We start from the raw sequence: 17453 nt of genomic DNA on the forward strand, positions 1-17453 counted from the left end.
AAGATATTTATAAGATTAGCCTTTTTTCACTTCTGTGCTTTGTTTTACCTGCAGATGATGTGATTAAAGTGAAAGGTGAATACAGTGAAAGAGAGGAGAGTGCTTTAAATTCCGAGCCAATGGAAAACCTGGAAGAATCCGAGCTGCCTTACACATATCCCAGAGAATATAACGAATATGAGAGCATTAAAGTGGAAAGACATTCGGGTTCATATGACAACGTCAGGCCAGCTAGTGGAAAGATGAATTGTGATATCTGTGGATTAGCCTGCATTAGCCTCAATGTCTTGATGGTTCATAAGCGTAGCCACACTGGTAAATATCCCTCTGTTGTTCTTATAAGAGCTGGAGTACTGAAAATAAGATAATTTTTAATCTATACTAGTTATTTAAAAAAAAGGATACCAAAATCAGGGTTTCCTTGTTCCATCCTTGATGCCACATGTGATCTTTATCAAGTTACTCGCTGTTCTGTGCCTCACTTTACCCACCTTTCTTCTTATCAGGATTGAATATTATTTAAAGCAAGTTGGTGAGGCATTTTAAGAATTTTGGATGAAAGGCACTATGTAATGCAGTATTTCTGGCACAAAGAAAAAGTTAATTTGGTTTTGTGCTGCCATTTTCAGCCTGTATATAAATTTCTCTCTGTGCCATACTTTGGCAACAAACCAATGAGCATCTTAAGTTTCAGCCTGCAGTAAGATAAGGCTTTTTTTCCTTCTAAAAATTGCTGGCTTGTTGGAATCAGCCTCCTCCGGAGCGCTTCTTTCCATGGAAGAACTGTGCAGTGTTTTCTACAGTCCTACATATGCTACGAGCAGCTCTGACACCAGAGCTGCACCTCCCTCCCACTGATGTCACACTCTGTGTGTTTCTATAGAAAGAAATCAATCCAATATCTCATTCTTTCCTCTTCCAAAAAGGCAGAGGACAGCATGATACCCACGTAACCATTAAATGTCCTTTTCTGTATGTCATTTTAAGGTGAACGGCCATTCCAGTGTAATCAGTGCGGAGCTTCCTTTACTCAGAAGGGAAACCTCCTCCGCCACATTAAACTACACACAGGGGAAAAACCTTTTAAGTGTCACCTGTGCAGTTATGCCTGCCAAAGGAGGGATGCGCTTACGGGTCACTTAAGGACACATTCTGGTAAGTGACTTCACAGGCACTCCATGTGTTTTGGATGTGTGTCACTGGGACACTCGGTGTGGAAAAGACAGTCAGCAAGGTTTGCTCAGCCTGTGAAGGGCTCAACACAGAGCAGTGAGCACTCACTGGTGCTGCTGGAACCAGCTCAAGACTGGCTCTGCTCTTGGTGCACAGAGAGGGGCCATGGGAACCCCGTCACAGCCCACAAACCTGCTTGCACAAATAACTCCATGGTATTTTTACAGAATCACAGAATCATTTTGGTTGGAAAAGACCTCCAAGGTCATCAAGTCCAGCCTTTGACCCATCACCACCTTGTCAGTTCATTTTCATACGAGTGGAGCTGGCTGTGCCAGCAAGCTCTCAACTTGAGGAGAGTGTGAGACGTGCTTTGCTGGGACTTCCTCCCATCCCATTCTGAGCGGAGAGGAAAATCCCAGGAGCATAATTGCAGGCAGATGACTATTGCCACCTCACTGTGGTGTAGTGCCTTTCATCTGAATCTCTTAAAATGCTCAACAGATGTTTCTTCTTAAGCCTCGTAGAGTGTTCTGTCCATTTTACAGATGGGGAAATGGAGGTACAGAGCTGAGGTGACTTGGATTTCAAGTCAGGCATAACTCAGTCTTAGCTAGCCCAGTTCTGCAGGAGCTAGGCTGTGCTTGCCCTTGAATTTGTCTTTATCCCGTGTTCTTCATGGGCTCAGAAAGAAAACATTGATTCTAAATTATAGCTGTTATCTCTGCACTGCACTGTACAGAAAAAGTTCAACCTCACAAAGAATCGAAGTTTAAAATGAGCTTATCTGCCAAGGATAAATGAGATTCTGATTTAATCAAGACCAGCAGTGCAGTGCTGTCCCCCACCAGCACAATGCTATAACCAGCACACTTCAAGCAAGACAGTGTTTTAGTGGTCTCTTGTGGTTATTTTAATTCTTTTATTGTTCCTTTTTCTAGTGGAGAAGCCATATAAATGTGAGTTTTGTGGAAGGAGCTACAAACAGAGGAGCTCGTTAGAGGAGCACAAGGAGCGGTGCCGGACTTACCTGCAGAACGCTGGCATGTGTGAGGCTGGTGAGTTTATCACATTACAGTGGTTTTGGGGTTTCGGTACATTACAGGGCTTATAAAAGGGCATCTGGTGAGCTGTTAACCCACAGCCTGAGAACAGCTTTTCCTGCACTCCTTTTCAGTAACCTGCGGGGCTATAATGTTCTAAAGAGACTGGTTCACTGTAGTCCTCAGGCTGGTAGTTAGAGAGTGCTTTTACTTTAATCACTTTTTTCTTTAAGTGTTACTTTGTGTAAAACATCTAAAATACCTTGTACCCAACATTCCTGGAGGTGATATTCAGTGAGTTAAATTATTCCTACATTAATGCTGTTATGCGGCTCATTTTACAGGATGAGTTGTTGACAACCATGTGTTTGATGGTTCCTTTTCTTTAGAATAAAAACTCTTAGAATTTGCAGCAGTTTTAGTGGCTTGGATCCAGGGCATGAAAAGGGAGTGGTATCCCAAAAATCACTGGCAGATCAGCTTAGGAGGGAGTGAGAGGTAAAGGGCTGCTTTGAGCACAGAGCTGCCTTTGGAAGAGATTAAATGTATCAAAACATGTTTTTATCTTATTTTCCATTTTGCAGTCTCAGTACTGCAGTTCCAAAATACTTTGGTGAGAAGTAATCACCATAATCTTTGTCCCTGCTTCACCTGAACTGCTCAAATCCTAAAATGAACTGTGTGATTTGAGTCTCACAACACACCAGTAAGTCAGGAAAAAATTGCTCTTCCCATTCAGAGTCAAGCAGTGGCTATGACCTCCCAAAGAATTCTATGACTGACTTAAGAAGAGCTGAGGCTACAGTTTCAGAATTCAGGCTCCCATCTTTTGCTATGCAGCCTTGAAAAAACACCAAATAATATAAACATGGAATCACAGAGGGTTTGGGTTGGAAAGGACCTTGAAGACCATCCAGTGCCCCCCCCCCCCCCCCCCTCCATGGACATGGACACATCCACTCTCCCAAATTGCTCCAAGCCTTGTCCAGCCTGGCCTTGGACACTTCCAGGGATGGGCCAGCCACAGCTTCTCTAGGCAACCTATGCCAAGGCCTCACCACCCTCACAGGGCAGAATTTCCTCCTAATAACTTTATCCATAACAGTAAGAACAAGATTCTGCAGGAATCATCAAGCCAGGCCTGAAAATCAGTGTGAAGAGCCACTGGTATGTGATGAAAACCTCGGGTACAGGAATCCCTACGCTGTACAGAGAGTGTAGGTTGGTGTTTCAGGCTTTGTGACACATGCAGGAAGCCTCCCAGAGAACCATGATTTACCAAAGTGTTTCATAGAGGTTTTTAATAGTTTTATAGTTTTGAGGGGGCTCTCTTCTTGTCAGTAAGTGACATATTTCTTAGTGTATTAATAAAAGTAACCAGTAATCAGCTCATCAGCAAGTCTTGGGTTTGGTGGGAACCCTTACACGTTGTAACTGTGGTTTGTGTTCCAATACACACATCATGGCCACCACCCAACATGTCCACCTGTAAAAATGGAAAACATGAGACCTGCTTCAGGTTTCTGCTTTGAAATTATTCTCATGGTTTAGATGCATTTCAGAATAGCAACTTTCCCTCCCTTATCCCAAGCCTGTGGTGCAGTCCTTGCTGCTGCACTGCAGGGAGCCTTAACTGGTCACAGGGAATGTAAATTCCCAGAGTGCCATGAGGTGGCTGCTCCTCTGCCTTGGAGACACCCTTCACACCCCTACACATACTGCAGTGTTGTTAGGGAAGTAGGAAATTTTATGAAAAACGGGAATTCCTGGGGTATTTCCATCTAGTTCCCTAGTATCAACAGGATGTTGGGTGGCAGAACGAGGGAGAGGGAAAGCTGGAAATACTCTCAGAAGGTAATTTACTACATTTCATTTTTTTCCCCTAAGTGTAGCACTTTGCATTTGTGTTTAGTAAACATCCTCTTTCCATTACTGATCCTTTCCCTACTTCTCTGCAACAATTTGAATTTTGGTGTTTTTCTGAATTCCCCTCAAGCTTCTTAACCAGGAAAGTGTCTCTTTTGATGGCAGGAGAGTGGAACTGGATGACCTTTAAGGTCCCTTCCAACTCAAACCATTCCACAATTCTATAATTCTGACATGGAGCCATCTTTAGACATGGAAGTGCTCTACATGCTGTCATTTCTAACTGATTAAAATATTTAAAAGCATCAGGACAATAGTAACCATTCTATTTGCTTTTTAATGCCATTCTTGCATGTTCTAAATGTGGAAATATTTTTAAAAGAGAAGTTTCATGCAACAATATAGTTGGAGCATTGTCCCTGATAACCATCTCTCTCACATTGTTCTCATTGCACAATCACCCAACTCCGTTCCACTCTCCCTTCTTGAGTGACCACACAGAGATGCTACAGGAAACAATGCCTCTAATTTCAGCTTTGCACTTGAGGGCTTTGCTAACATTATCTGCACATTCTAAAAATTCTACTCACGTTGGTTGGTGTGGCAGAAACCACACTATGGGAACAGCTCAGTGCAGGGTGAGTGCTGGGTGTGCTTGGTGTTGGGACAGCAGCCGCTCTCTCTCCAGCTACAGGGGGACATGGTGGCCCTGAGATGGATGTCCCATCCCTGGATGGTTCAAGGCCAGGATGGACAAGGCTTGGAACAACCTGGGCTAGAGGAAAGTGTCCCAGTCCATGTCAGGGTGGTACAGATGATCCTTAAGGTCTCTCCCAAGCCAAACCCTTCAGTGAACCCATGATGGCCAGGGGACTGCACTGCTTGGAGAGGTGGCTCCTCACCCACCACTCACAAGCAGCATAAAGAGTCCTTCCTAATGGATAGTTCACGGTGTCAGGACAGTGCTCCTCTGGCAGTGCTTTATCCAGGCAGGATTACAGCTGAAATGTACACTGAGACAGGCAGCAGCACTGCAGGCAGCATGGAGATCTCTCAGTGGGGGTGTGAAGTCCATCTTCAGCCCTGGTGCTGGCTGAGCAGGAGAGGGGCACCCAGCTGTAAAGGTGCTGAGAGCAACCCCATCTTTATACCATATAAAATTCCATGCTTAGGAGCTCAACTTCCCATGTAATTCCAGAGCCACTGATCAGATCTGACCAAAAGGGACAAGGAGATTTATTTAAGCTGCAGAGTCCCTTTCAGCATCTGCAGAGACTTTTTTTTTGCTTTCTGGCCCTGCAGTGAGCCATCAGAGCCCTAAGCTTGCAGGATAACCCAAGATCCCAGGCTGCTGTATGTTCAGTGCTTTGGAAGTCAGGATTTTCTGTATTTGTTTTTCTTCTCAGCATAATTTTAAGCAAAGCACTTGACCATTTCTGTTAGTCCAGCCTGAATTTTATTTTTAGATCCATGTTACAGTAATATAATTATTTATTTATATTGCCATGTACAGTGGAATCATCCAGAGGGAGGATAATTGAAGAGGGACACAGGGTGTGATTACTTCTCTATGTTTGAGAAGCCTTTAGAGAATTTGGAGTAATTAAAAAACTTTTTACTAAATGCTAAATATTTTTCTTGGATTGTTCAATATGTGATCCAGAAGAAAAAGTTGGATGAGAAAATTTTCAGTTGGTTTCTGGGTACAGAGAACACTGTTATGGATGAGAACCTGTATAACCACCTTCATCTTACTGGGAGCAGACATTGTTTCCCTAAGGTCAGGTTGTTGAAATGTCATCAAAGACCTTTTGTGGCCCATAAATAGAGATTATTTTTTCTTTAGGAAAAATTAGCCAGTAGCAAGGAGTCAGAAATCTTAATGTGAAGGCAAAGACCCTCAGCATTAAAATGAAAGGGCAGAGAACCATGAAACTGCAAGATTGATTCTACAGAAGTCCCAGAGCATGTTATGTAGGTCAATAGTTACTGTCTCTGCAGATCTCCTCTGAGGAAAGGCTCTGTTATTCCTGCAGGAAGCCCTTGTTTGCCCTCCTGACATTAATTTAACAATTAAAGTTCCCTTGGTGGCACATAAATAACGTTGACAAGTCACCCCTGATGTGCTACGTGCAGCTTCCAGTGTACTTCTGAGGCTGGGAGGGCTGAGAGCAGCTCTGAGCTGAGTCCTGCCAGGATAAGGAAAAAGACCCAGAAAATGTGGAATTAAAGCTTTACTAGAGCAACCCATGGGTCCACAGAGTGCAACTCCTCGAGGTAAAAACTGAGGAAAAGAGGAACTAGAACAACAAAATCAAAAAACAAAGAACTGGCAGGGATCAGGTAGCTGCTTTTATGATATGGGCAAATTGTGGGTTTTTTTCTTTTATCTTTACAAAGAAAAAATTGCATTTTTGAGTACACAGCAACATTTGTATTATTTTGTTCAGGGTTATTGTTTGTTTTTTTTTTAATTTAGGTTACTGTTGTTAATGACTTGTGTAATGATCCAGCCAAGATTATGAGGCTCTGAGTTTGGGGGTAGTTCAAACCTTGGACTACAGTCATCTAAAGCTAATATAAAGCTGCATATTCCAGTCTTTGGAGCATGAGAATTAAACTGAAGTCCTGAGATTAAAAACCCTATAATTTTCAAGACCCAACTAGAGCTTTTGGCCCAAGCAGATAATTACACTCTACCTCACTCCCTTCCCCTCAGAGTGTCACCTTAACCTGGTGTTTGGTCTCACTTTGTGTAGCTCTTCCATCGTGTCTGGGTATTTCATGCTGGGAGCAAGGATGAATATATTTATGGGAACCTCCAAACACACTGGAGTAATTTGGAATAAAATTGAGACTAGAAGAGCAGTGTGTTATTACCTTCAAGGCACTTCATGCCCTGCACAGGGCTGGCTGTCACGTACATCCCAAGGTTCCAGGACTGTGACTGAGTGGAGCCAGGCCCTGTTATCCCATCCTCCCTGACTCATATTTGTAGCCAGTGTTTGTGGCACCAAGTACCTCTGAAACACTTTACGTTTTCAAACTGCTGAACAAACATGAACAAATAGTTCTGGCTGAGGTTTGGTGAGTCATGGTTTGTGCTGACTGAAACTCGTGTTATCAGGAGCAGCACTGACAAACAGGTACAGAGGACGAACTGAAACGCTCAGGGAAAAGGCTGCACAGGGCTGGGAAGGATGAAGCTGCACTTTCAGCACTTGCTCTACTGGGCTAACAGAAATTTAAGTCTGATACTCAATAAATTTGTGTTTAGCAGGACTGAAGTGATACCAAAGTTTTCCTATTGCTTTCCTCTGGCACTGATTGTCTCTTACTTAAGTTATGCTTCATATATTCAGGGAGACCTCATTTTGGCCTACCAGTGCCTTAAGGGGTTTATGAAAAGGAGGCAGAAGGATTTTTTAAACAGGCAGGGAGTGACAGGAGAAGGGACAATGGTTTTAGGCTTCCAGAGGGCTTGGTTGGATGGGATGCTAGGAGGAAATTCTTCCCTGGCAGGGTGGTGAGCCCCAGAGAGGCTGTGACTGTCTCATCCCTGGAAATGTCCAGCATCAGGCTGGACAGGGCTTGGATCAACCTGGGATAATGGAAGGTGCCCATGAGCATGCCAGAGTGGGGCACTGGATAAAGTTCAACGTCCTTTCCAACTAAAATCATTCCATGTTTCCATGATTCTATATTTAGATTTGTTGGTGTATGTACAGCAACACAGCATCCAGGATTCTTTCACAGTGAGATCCAATCTTTTATACCACCTTGGCAAAGTAAATCACCCCTCATTGTCCTCAGCTTGTAGATCCCATCTCCTACAGACCTGGGCAGTCCATTAGGATGTGTCCAGTTCTCAACAGTGATCCCTGCCGCTGCTACTCTTAGCAATGAGTTTACTCTTCATTATAATTTTTAACATAAAAGTACCAGTCCAGATGGGTGTTGCTGAGGTTTGAGCAGGATTTGGGGGGGAAGCCACAGCAGTTACGATCAGTATTAGTGTGGTAGTAGCAATATGAGGTGGCAGCTCTCCAGCTCAAGGCCTCTGCAGCCTCCAGGAGCTGAGAGCAAGCCCAGCTTCTGTGCAGTGCTGGGCACTGCTTAGCACAGCTGAGGAGAGCTCTGGAAAATGGGAAGAGCCTTAATAGGCTCAATCCCAAGGGAGTCATCACAGGGCACAGGTACTTTTCCAAAAATTAGAAATCTGGGAGGTTGTAACAAGCTTTAAAACACAGAAGAAACATTCATAGTTAGTTTTAGCTATAGCATTTAGGGAAAAAATATAAAGTCACAGTAACACCTGGGGAAAAAAATATTAAAATTTTGAATTTTGAAAGGTTTTATGGCTTTTATTTTACTGGAACACTGATATATATCATACAAGTTTCTTAGTGATTCGTTAAGACATCTATGACTGATATCTGAAAAGTTAAGCAAGAACACTGAGTGTCTCCTCCTGCAGCTTGAAACACTGAGTGTGCAGGTGTCACCCAGCCTTACTCAGAATAAAAAAGAAAGGCCAGCAGAGCTTCTCTCTCCATCTGCAATTTAACCAACCTTCCAGCCAGTTCATTTACTTCCTCTTGCTGACGACAGTTCTGGTTTGTGCTCCCCCGAGTGAGCTCAGGGCTGTGCTGCCACTGACCACAACGGGTGCCCAGAGAGCAGGAATGACAGAAAAAGCAAAACCAGCTTTGCATTAGATCTCCAAACTGTTTCCTCCAGTTATGTGGCCGATTGGAGATTAAACCAGTCAGCTCTTTCTTTTTTTTTTTTAATCTTTCTTTTTTTTCCTTTTCACCTACGTGTTGTGGTTTTTTTCTCTTTTTTTTTCCTTCCTTTTCACATTTTCCAACCTAGCCAGCGTGGAGGCAAGGCACATCAAGGCAGAGATGGGGACTGAAAGAGCCCTTGTGCTGGACAGGCTAGCGAGCAACGTGGCAAAGAGAAAAAGCTCAATGCCTCAGAAATTTATTGGTAAGAACAAAACCCCTTTTCATCTGCAACAGTTAAATATGTGTGGGTCGGTAACCAACAGGGCAATGCCTCTGCTTCTTTTGAATATCCTGCTCAAGCTTAGCATCTAATACAAAAGAATAAAGTAACAGATTTTTGTTATGGGGTTTTAGCAATTTGTTGTAAGGGGTTGATTAAAGAAAAATAATTTATTCTGTTGGCTGCTTAGACTGGGTGGAAGCTACTGTTGTGTTGTGTGTCTTTATGTAGGTGATTTATAAATATGTTTTATGAGCTTCCACATGCCATTTCTGTACCTATGTATTTGAAATGTCCTCTGCTAGGATCTAGAACAGGCAAAGAATAGGAAGGTTAATGTTTTCTCAGCAGGAGCTGAAGATTCTTGCAGGATACATGTTGGAATAAGGCCTAAAGGCAGAAAAGTATTGGATTTCTCTTAGTCATTCTAGTAAATTTGTCTAGGATTAAAAAATATCAAATCCTTTCTTGTGGTAATTTAAGCAAGCAGATGTTTCCATAGTATTTTCTTTGCATTTAATTGAACATGATCAGAGTTTTGCATGTTGGGGATCTTAAATACTAGTTAGGCAGGTTCTGGGTTTCAGCAAACACCTGACCACCCTCTTGGCCAGTCTTATTTCATCAACCTGCCTTTAAGAAAATAAAATACAACCCTGTGTCCTAAGGAAAACCCTTAGTCAGCAGTTATATAATATTGGTGCTGACGAAGCCTTATTTGTGCTCTTTGTGGGGTTATATAAGGTAAAGAGCACTTTTTTTTTTTTTTTTTTTTTTTTTTTTTTTTTTTTTATGGCTCAATATAAAGTTCACCCTCCGTGTTGTACCCACGTGTGAGAGGTGTGGGCTGGGAGGGCAGGCAGGGCTCCCAGGGCTGCTGCAGCCAAACCCCAGCACGGGATGCACCACCTCCTGAGCAAGGTAAAGGTGCACAGCTGGATCCACGCAGGTAAAGGTGAGCAGCTGGATCCATCCAGGTAAAGCTGCACAGCTGGATCCATGCAGGTAAAGTTGTGCAGCTGGATCCATGCAGGTAAAGGTGAGCAGCTGGATCCATGCAGGTAAAGCTGCACAGCTGGATCCACGCAGGTAAAGGTGAGCAGCTGGATCCATGCAGGTAAAGCTGCACAGCTGGATCCACGCAGGTAAAGGTGAGCAGCTGGATCCACGCAGGTAAAGCTGAACAGCTGGATCCATGCAGGTAGAGGTGAGCAGTTGGATCCATCCAGGTAAAACTGTGCAGATGGATCCATCCACGCAGGGAACCATCTCAGGTTTTGAAGGTAATGAAGCTCTTACTGGATTTGGTGGGTAGCACTGGGCTTTCATCTATGAAAACTGGTCTAATTTATTTATTTATTTTACTTTAGTGTGGCTTTCTAAAGGTCACCTCACTGCACAGCCAGACCAGCACACTCCATCTGAGTCTCTTTGGTGCTCAGGATTGAAACTGGGCCTGTGAGGCTTGGCCCTTACACATCTCGCTTCCAAAAGCAAGATGTGTAAGCAAGTATTGCTTTGGTTCCAAAAGCAATACTAATGCAAATGGGTTTGTAATCCTTTAGCTTCCTCTATTTTAGCATTTTTTCAGCTCTCTCATTGTGCAATCACCACCAGTTTGACCTTTATGTATTTTATTAAATACGTCTGCAGCAGGATGCACCCCCTCAGCATAAGCCTAACGTGAAGAATGGGTGGGTTTGGGGTTTCCTCTGTGAGCCAGTGAGTTCCTGTGTGGCCCAGATCCTCTGGGATTTGTGCTAGCACTGGATGGCATGAACTGGCACTGCACACACAGGTGATAGTGTGGAGAAGCTGGAGAAACCATCACAGATCACCAAAAGGCACAAAATAACCAATTTTTGAAACTTGCTGTTTTTCTAGGACTTCTGTGATTTTTCTTGTTAAATTGCATGTGCAAACATTCCCCTCTCAGTCCTCTGTATTCCTGGGAAGCATGTTTTCAGGAGCAGGCTGTCCGACCTTGGTCTGACTCCTGTGCCTTTCTGACCTGTCCCTGTCAGAGCTCGGATCTGCCAGGCCAGTGCAGAGATTCTTTGGGAAATCTGGGAATGAGTGCTGATGCCTCATTTAGTCAGGAAGCAGGGACAGGGATATACACTAACAAGGCATCTTTGTTTGGCTCGTTTCTCTGAATGAAGTCTATTGATAGAAAGAAAAACCCGTTTATTATAATTGGAGGGCTCTGCAGAGATTCAGACAAGCACCAGGAGTCTCACCCACTTTATTTTTCACATTTCCATCCTCAGTAGCTGCCTCGTGTGCACCAGTCCAAGTCCCACACAAAGGCAGGGACCACCACACCCTGCATTTGACTCTTCACCTCTGCACCAGGCCCCTCGTCAGAGCCTTTTCGTGGGGGACCTTAAAATCCACCAGGACAGTGGAATCACAGAGCACTGTGAGACCCTCAGTGATCATTCAGAAGCTGGACTCAATGGTCCTGGGGGTTCCTTCCAACTCAGGATATTCCCCAACCCTATGATCATACATTGTGTTTTTCTATCTCACTTTACAACAGTGACTCAACACCAAAGTTTATAGAGAACCTCGTCTATTTTTTGTTGTTTTGGTTTTTTTTTTTTCCTTCTTAAATTCCAATTTATTCACATCTTTCACTTGGCTGGAACTGGTTTTATGAGTCACCCAAAAGTACTGCAGCATTTTGTTTCCTTCCATGTGAAGCTGGACGGCAAGTGGTGCTGCGGGCTGGAAGCAGTTATACTCCTGTGGTTCGTTAACCTTTTGGAGTGTTTTAGAAGAGAAACGTGAGCTCCTGGTTTTCTGCCTCTGCAGTGAAACCCCGCGAGTTTCATACACATTGAGTCACGGTGTTGACAGGTGACTGATAAACATCTGCACCAGTCGAGTTACAGTAACTAAGAGATTCGTGGATCTAATGTTTGCGAGTCACTTGCATGTGAAACCTTTCATCTGGTCTTTTTTTTGTATTTTTTTTAAGCTATGAACAAATTTATACTTTTAGTAACCACAGAATTCAGTTACTTATTTCTAGACATTCACCTCCAAAATGTCTTTAGTGCTTTTGGGGTGCAGTTTATTTCCTCCTTGCAGCTGGCACAGAGAACAGGAGTTGCACTGTGCTGCCCAGAGAGGTGTGAGCAGAATTCCAGGTGCACTCTCCTCCACTTTTGTCCAGCCCAGAGCTTTCCAAGCCCCAGCATGCCCAAAAGAAAACTTTTTTTTTTTTTTTTCATTAACCCTGTATCAAGTGACCTTAACTGTGGGGGGTTTATACCTATATTTATATCTGCCAATATTAGATTACCTGAATACCTGTGTAGAGGTCCAAGAAGCCAGACGTGGTGCAGAGGAAATGTAGTTGTCAAAGCAGTGAGGAAAACTGACTTCAGTGTCCTAGGACTTGTCAAAGATTAATCTCTCAGAAAGTACCCTGACCATCTCCTTTATTAGACTGGCTTGCTTCTAAGTCTGAGATTTAAAAAAAATATGAAATAAAAAAATACCCCACCCAAAAGTGACTTGTGTCTAAGAACAGCCTCTTTCAGCAGAGAACATATCATCCCCCATTCCCAGAGATTTCTACCCTTTAGAAGAATCATCACAGGGTTTAAACAGCTCTTTACCCACTCAGGTAATTATCACCTCTCATCTCTCCCAGGTGAGAAACGACCCAGCTTCGATGTCAGTTATAACTCCAGCTTCCTGTACGAAAAGGAGAGCGAGATGATGCACGGGCGCATGATGGACCAGGCCATCAACAACGCCATCACCTACCTCGGGGCCGAGGCCCTGCGGCCGCTGGTGCAGACCCCGCCGGCGCCCACGGCCGAGATGGTGCCGGTCATCAGCAGCCTGTACCCGCTGCCGCTGCCCCGCGCCGACGTCCCCAACGGCACCGCGCCCGAGGCCGAGAAGAGCCACGGCCACCTCAGGGACAAGAGCCTTTCATCCGACAGGGGCCTTTCCCCGAACAACAGCGGCCACGACTCCACAGACACTGACAGCAACCACGAGGAGAGGCCCAATCCCGCCTTCCACCAGAGCCAGGTGATCCCGGCTCCGAGCCGCAACGGCCTCCAGGCGCTGAAGGATTTCCCCAGGCCGTACGACATCATCAAGCCACCCGCCATCTGCCCACGCGACGCCTTCAAGGTCATCAACAAGGAAGGGGAGGCCATCGGGGTGTACCGGTGCGACCACTGCCGCGTGCTCTTCCTGGATTACGTGATGTTCACCATCCACATGGGCTGCCACGGCTTCCGCGACCCCTTCGAGTGCAACGTCTGCGGCTACCGGAGCCACGACCGCTACGAGTTCTCCTCACACATAGCTCGGGGAGAGCACAGAGTCGTGCTCAAGTGAAAGGACCGGTTCTCCAAGGTCAAAGGCTGCGTTTGCCATCGGAGGGGAGGTTGGTCGGCGTTTTAATTAGTATAATGAAGTTTCTTCAGTATTTTTCTAGGCCAGTTTTAAGTGTGTCACGAGGAGGTGGCGCCTTTTTAAATTTGTCTTTCTCAATAATTCAGTGTTCTGTAGCATCTCTGCCTGGCTGCTGTGGTGAGGGGGACTGTGGGTAACACCAGGAGCAGAGACTGTTTTTGATATGAACTTTATTTTTGTGAAACTTCAGAGTCATTTACGATGTTTTCAATTTTTAACTTGTGTTTGTTTTTATAGAGTTTGCTTTAAGTCAGCACAAAAGGTTTTCATGCCAATTCCCCTGCTCATTCAGGTGAATAGTCAGAGGTGTGTTGGAGGAGCTTTTCCTAGTTATAATCCCAATGGCCTCCAGTGGCTCATCACCAAAACAAGGAAAATGAGGACAAGAAAAGGGAGGGATTATTAATTCCTCTTTAAAGCTTTTCCCCTAAGCCCTAACAAGAGTGTGGCACACTTTCACTTTTCTTACCCTACTGCTGACTTTCTTTAAAGTTACTCAGTAAGAGGAAAATAAGAAATGAGACCTAATTGGAGTTGGGATTTTTTAACAGTACATATTTTTGGGATACCCAGTGAGGTCACTGGTTGGCTCATCCATGTGGCCTGGAGGAAATCCCGATTTTCATTGCTGGAAACTCCTCCTTTCTGATGGGTGCCAAGAATGAGGATGAATCTGTGCTGTGTGTTGTGCCTCTGCCTTGCTCCCGCAGCAGGACATGTGGCCGTGCCATCCGTGTCCCCACAGGTGGCCCTGGCTGGCTGTGGACAGGTGAGACCCCGGGCAGGGGTGTGAGAGCCACAGCCAGACCAGGACAGCCCTCGGGAGGTGCTGCTCCACGCCCTGAGCAGGTGCCATCCCTCTGAACTGGTTTTTACAACAGCTCTTGGAATCTCCCCATGGCCCTGCAGCTGTCTTGGTGTCCCTGGTACTGGAGAGGGGTTTGGTAAGGGCTTTGCTGAGTGAAGGTTTAGTCTTTGCAAAATATTTTTGTATCCCATAGTTAGGAGTGTTCTGATGGACTTTCTGCATCTCTTGTGTGGTTTGAGAGCTGTGTTGCTTTTGTGTTGTCCCTGGTGATCCAGTCACTTCCCTGAGGGAAGGCTGAAGAGATGAGGGTCAAGAAGTACCGAAATTCATCCCTCCCTCTGAATTCTTTGGGCTTAATTATTTCCTCCCTGAATTTTAAGGTACAAAATAAGAAATTTATACTCATGTTTCCCACTAAAGGTGGATCTGGAGAGGGATAAATCAGCCTGCAGTGTGTCTGAGTATCCAGAGTGCTGTGGAAGTGCTAATCCAGGATCCTGCTATCCCTAGGCTTAAGAACCCTTCTGCTGTTATGTGTGGAGCTGTAAAGCAGGTTTAGGATGTTTCCAAGAGCTCCATCATGAGAAAAGTGTGTGTTATCTCTCCCCAAGTGAACACCTGTGTCACAATGTGACCAATGTTCCACCAATGCTCACAATGTGAGCAATGCTCCACCTGTGAGGGAGGCTGCAGTTCCACCAAGGATCAGCCCCAAGGGCCAAGCTTTTGGGTCCAGAAAAGAGAGGGAAGGGGGGTGAGAGGATTCCCAGAGAACAAAGAGAAGGTTTCACTGCTGCCCTGACATTTCTAAGTCCGACATTTTTAGGACATTGTGGTTGTCTTTATCAATTTCTAATTTTGTGACGAGCTTGCTTTTCAACGGCTTAGTTTTCAAGACCAAAGAATTGTCAATAAATGAATAAAATATTTAAATAATGATGATGTCCTGACTCGAGGGCAGGCAAAGGCAGGTTCTTAAAGGAATCAGCAGAGAGAGATCTCCTAGAGCCATCCAAAAATCTGATTCTCCATAAGTAGATTGGATTCATTTAAGAATACACATGAATTTTCCCTTCACACCTGATCATTCACCCCTGTCCCACAGTGCTGCCCTGGCTTGGGAGATGGGAATCCCACTGGGCCATGTCTGGATGTGGAGGGGCTGTGTTGGTCCAGGGCAAGTCTCTAAGCTTGGAGAAGCTCTGGAAACCACCTTGCCTGAGAAAACAGATGGGAAAACCACTGGTACTGCTTCAAAGCCTGATTTATTCTGCTCATGGCTTGGTTATTTTGGTCTGGAACAGGTTTGGAGCATTCTGCAGTGCCTTGGTGTGTCTGTCCCGCTTGGTTCTTCATTCACTGATGAATTACACCTCACGAGTGGGCAGGGGAAGCTCAGGGAAGGAGCTTTTAGCACCAAGAAATGAGCCTCTGATGCTTAAAGGTGTGATGGAAGCTGTGAGCAGCACACCTGTGGCTGTGGTGTGTCCCCACGGGGCGCCGAGCCATGGTGGAGGCTGTGCTCAGCAGAACCAGTTACTCAGTCAGAGGTGTAAAATAACATCATCTGCTCCTCTGACTGCTGGAAAATGGTGCTGGACACGGGGTTGGTTAACAGAGGAGCGGTTTCTCCCGAGAGCTGTGGGGTGGGGGCAGCTCAGCCCCACGCTCGGGCTGTGGGGTGGGTTGGTGGCTCCGGGGCTGTGTCAGGCAGATGGAAACATCCCGGCGGCGGAGGGTGGAGGCTCACACAACCCCCCGGCCCTTTTAGCACCTGCCTTACCAGGCTGACGTTGTTCGCGCTTGTTTCATTCCCCCCCTACACCTCCTGCCACAAGAGCTGGACACGCTTGAGAAACAGAAACGAAAAAAAAAACCGAGAAGAAAGTCAGAGGATCCTTTTTTTTTTTTTTTCTTTTCCCTTCACTTCCTCCCAGCCCGGGTGCCGCACAAACACCGAGGGGTCTTTCCCCTGGGTTGGGTGAGACAGAGGGGCTCGGGGCTGCGGACAGCGAGTCCCACGGCCTCTTCCCATCCTGGTTTGTCCCTTAATAAGAATTGGTTTGATCCAAACCCCCTCAGCCTTCTCCCGCCTGGAGCCAAACTCCTTGAAGGCTTGCAGAAACCTTCAGTTGGTGTTGTGACAGAGAGATCCTTATCTGCTGATAGCCGTGATCGTGATAGAGCACAGAGGAACTCGTTTCTCCTGTCGTCGTGTTGAAACTCGCTTCTTCATGCACAAAAAATCCCATCAAACTTCCGGCTGCTGGTCTGCATCCCTGGAGCATCCCGGCCGGCTCCTGCACCCAAAACGCGACGGTGCCGGCAGGGGACAGGGAGGACTGAGTCACTGTCACCACCTCCCCGGTGTCCCAGTTCCCCAGCCGTGCTTTGAGTCACGCTGCCCGACCTGGCCGCGTTCTCCCACCCTCCGCGTGGGTCGGGTTCCCAACCCGGGGGGCAGGGGGTGGGCAGAGCCAGCTCCGTGCTGTGCTCAGCGGGAAGGGGCACTGGCAGCGCCCCCAGCTCTGGCACCGCCACGGGGCAGCTCCGCAGCGCCGGGGCTCCCACCGGGACACGCGGGGACAGGGCCGTGGCTGTCACCGGGGCACCACCGCGGGGACAGCGGGTTTGTGTCACGCCTGATGCCCCCCTCGCTGCGCCGGGAGGGAAGTGAAGCCCCCGGGGAGCCACCGAACCGGCTCCTCCAGCCCCTCCAGCCCGGTTATATCTGGCGCCACATTTGCATGGCAGCGAGTCGGCACCTGGCAGCGAAATCCTCGGGGGATCGAGGACACGGGGAGCGGCTGGCAATTGTCACACGCTGGCGACAGGAAAGTCCCAGCAGACGATTGTTTTTAGAAGAATCTACTTCCAACCCTCACGGTTCCGGCCCTTGCGGCAGCGCCTCCACCCCGGCGCCCCGGGATAGGAGCCCTGGGCTCGGCCACGGAGGATGCTGCAAGTGGGAGGTGATGCTCCTCATCCTCCAACATAACTCAGGGGCTCCCCTCGGCTTGGGGATCCCCTCACCCTCAGCAGCTCCGTGGTCCCCCCTCTCTCTGCCCAGGATTGCCGTGAGCAAGGCTGGGAGCAGGGCTGGGGCT

The 17453-nt window shown here is 46.4% G+C and overlaps 1 protein-coding gene across 6 annotated transcripts in view; it reads left to right on the forward strand.

Annotated features, from left to right (window-relative positions):
• IKZF3 (IKAROS family zinc finger 3) overlaps positions 1–15282 on the forward strand; it is a 35601-nt gene extending 20319 nt beyond the window's left edge. For 2 of the 6 annotated variants that reach the window (XM_030256197.4, XM_030256196.4), the window contains 5 exons: positions 55–315; positions 988–1155; positions 2115–2231; positions 8958–9074; positions 12757–15282. In XM_030256197.4, the coding sequence (XP_030112057.3) occupies positions 55–315; positions 988–1155; positions 2115–2231; positions 8958–9074; positions 12757–13460 (1367 nt within the window). In that variant the 3' untranslated portion in view covers positions 13461–15282. The remainder of the gene's footprint in view (positions 1–54; positions 316–987; positions 1156–2114; positions 2232–8957; positions 9075–12756) is intronic. The other 4 variants (XM_072919085.1, XM_072919086.1, XM_072919087.1 and 1 more) reach the window with 4 other exon arrangements.
• The last annotated feature ends 2171 nt before the right edge of the window (positions 15283–17453 follow it).

Source organism: Taeniopygia guttata, chromosome 27, assembly GCF_048771995.1.
Source record: "Taeniopygia guttata chromosome 27, bTaeGut7.mat, whole genome shotgun sequence".
NCBI classification, from domain to species: Eukaryota; Metazoa; Chordata; class Aves; order Passeriformes; family Estrildidae; genus Taeniopygia; species Taeniopygia guttata.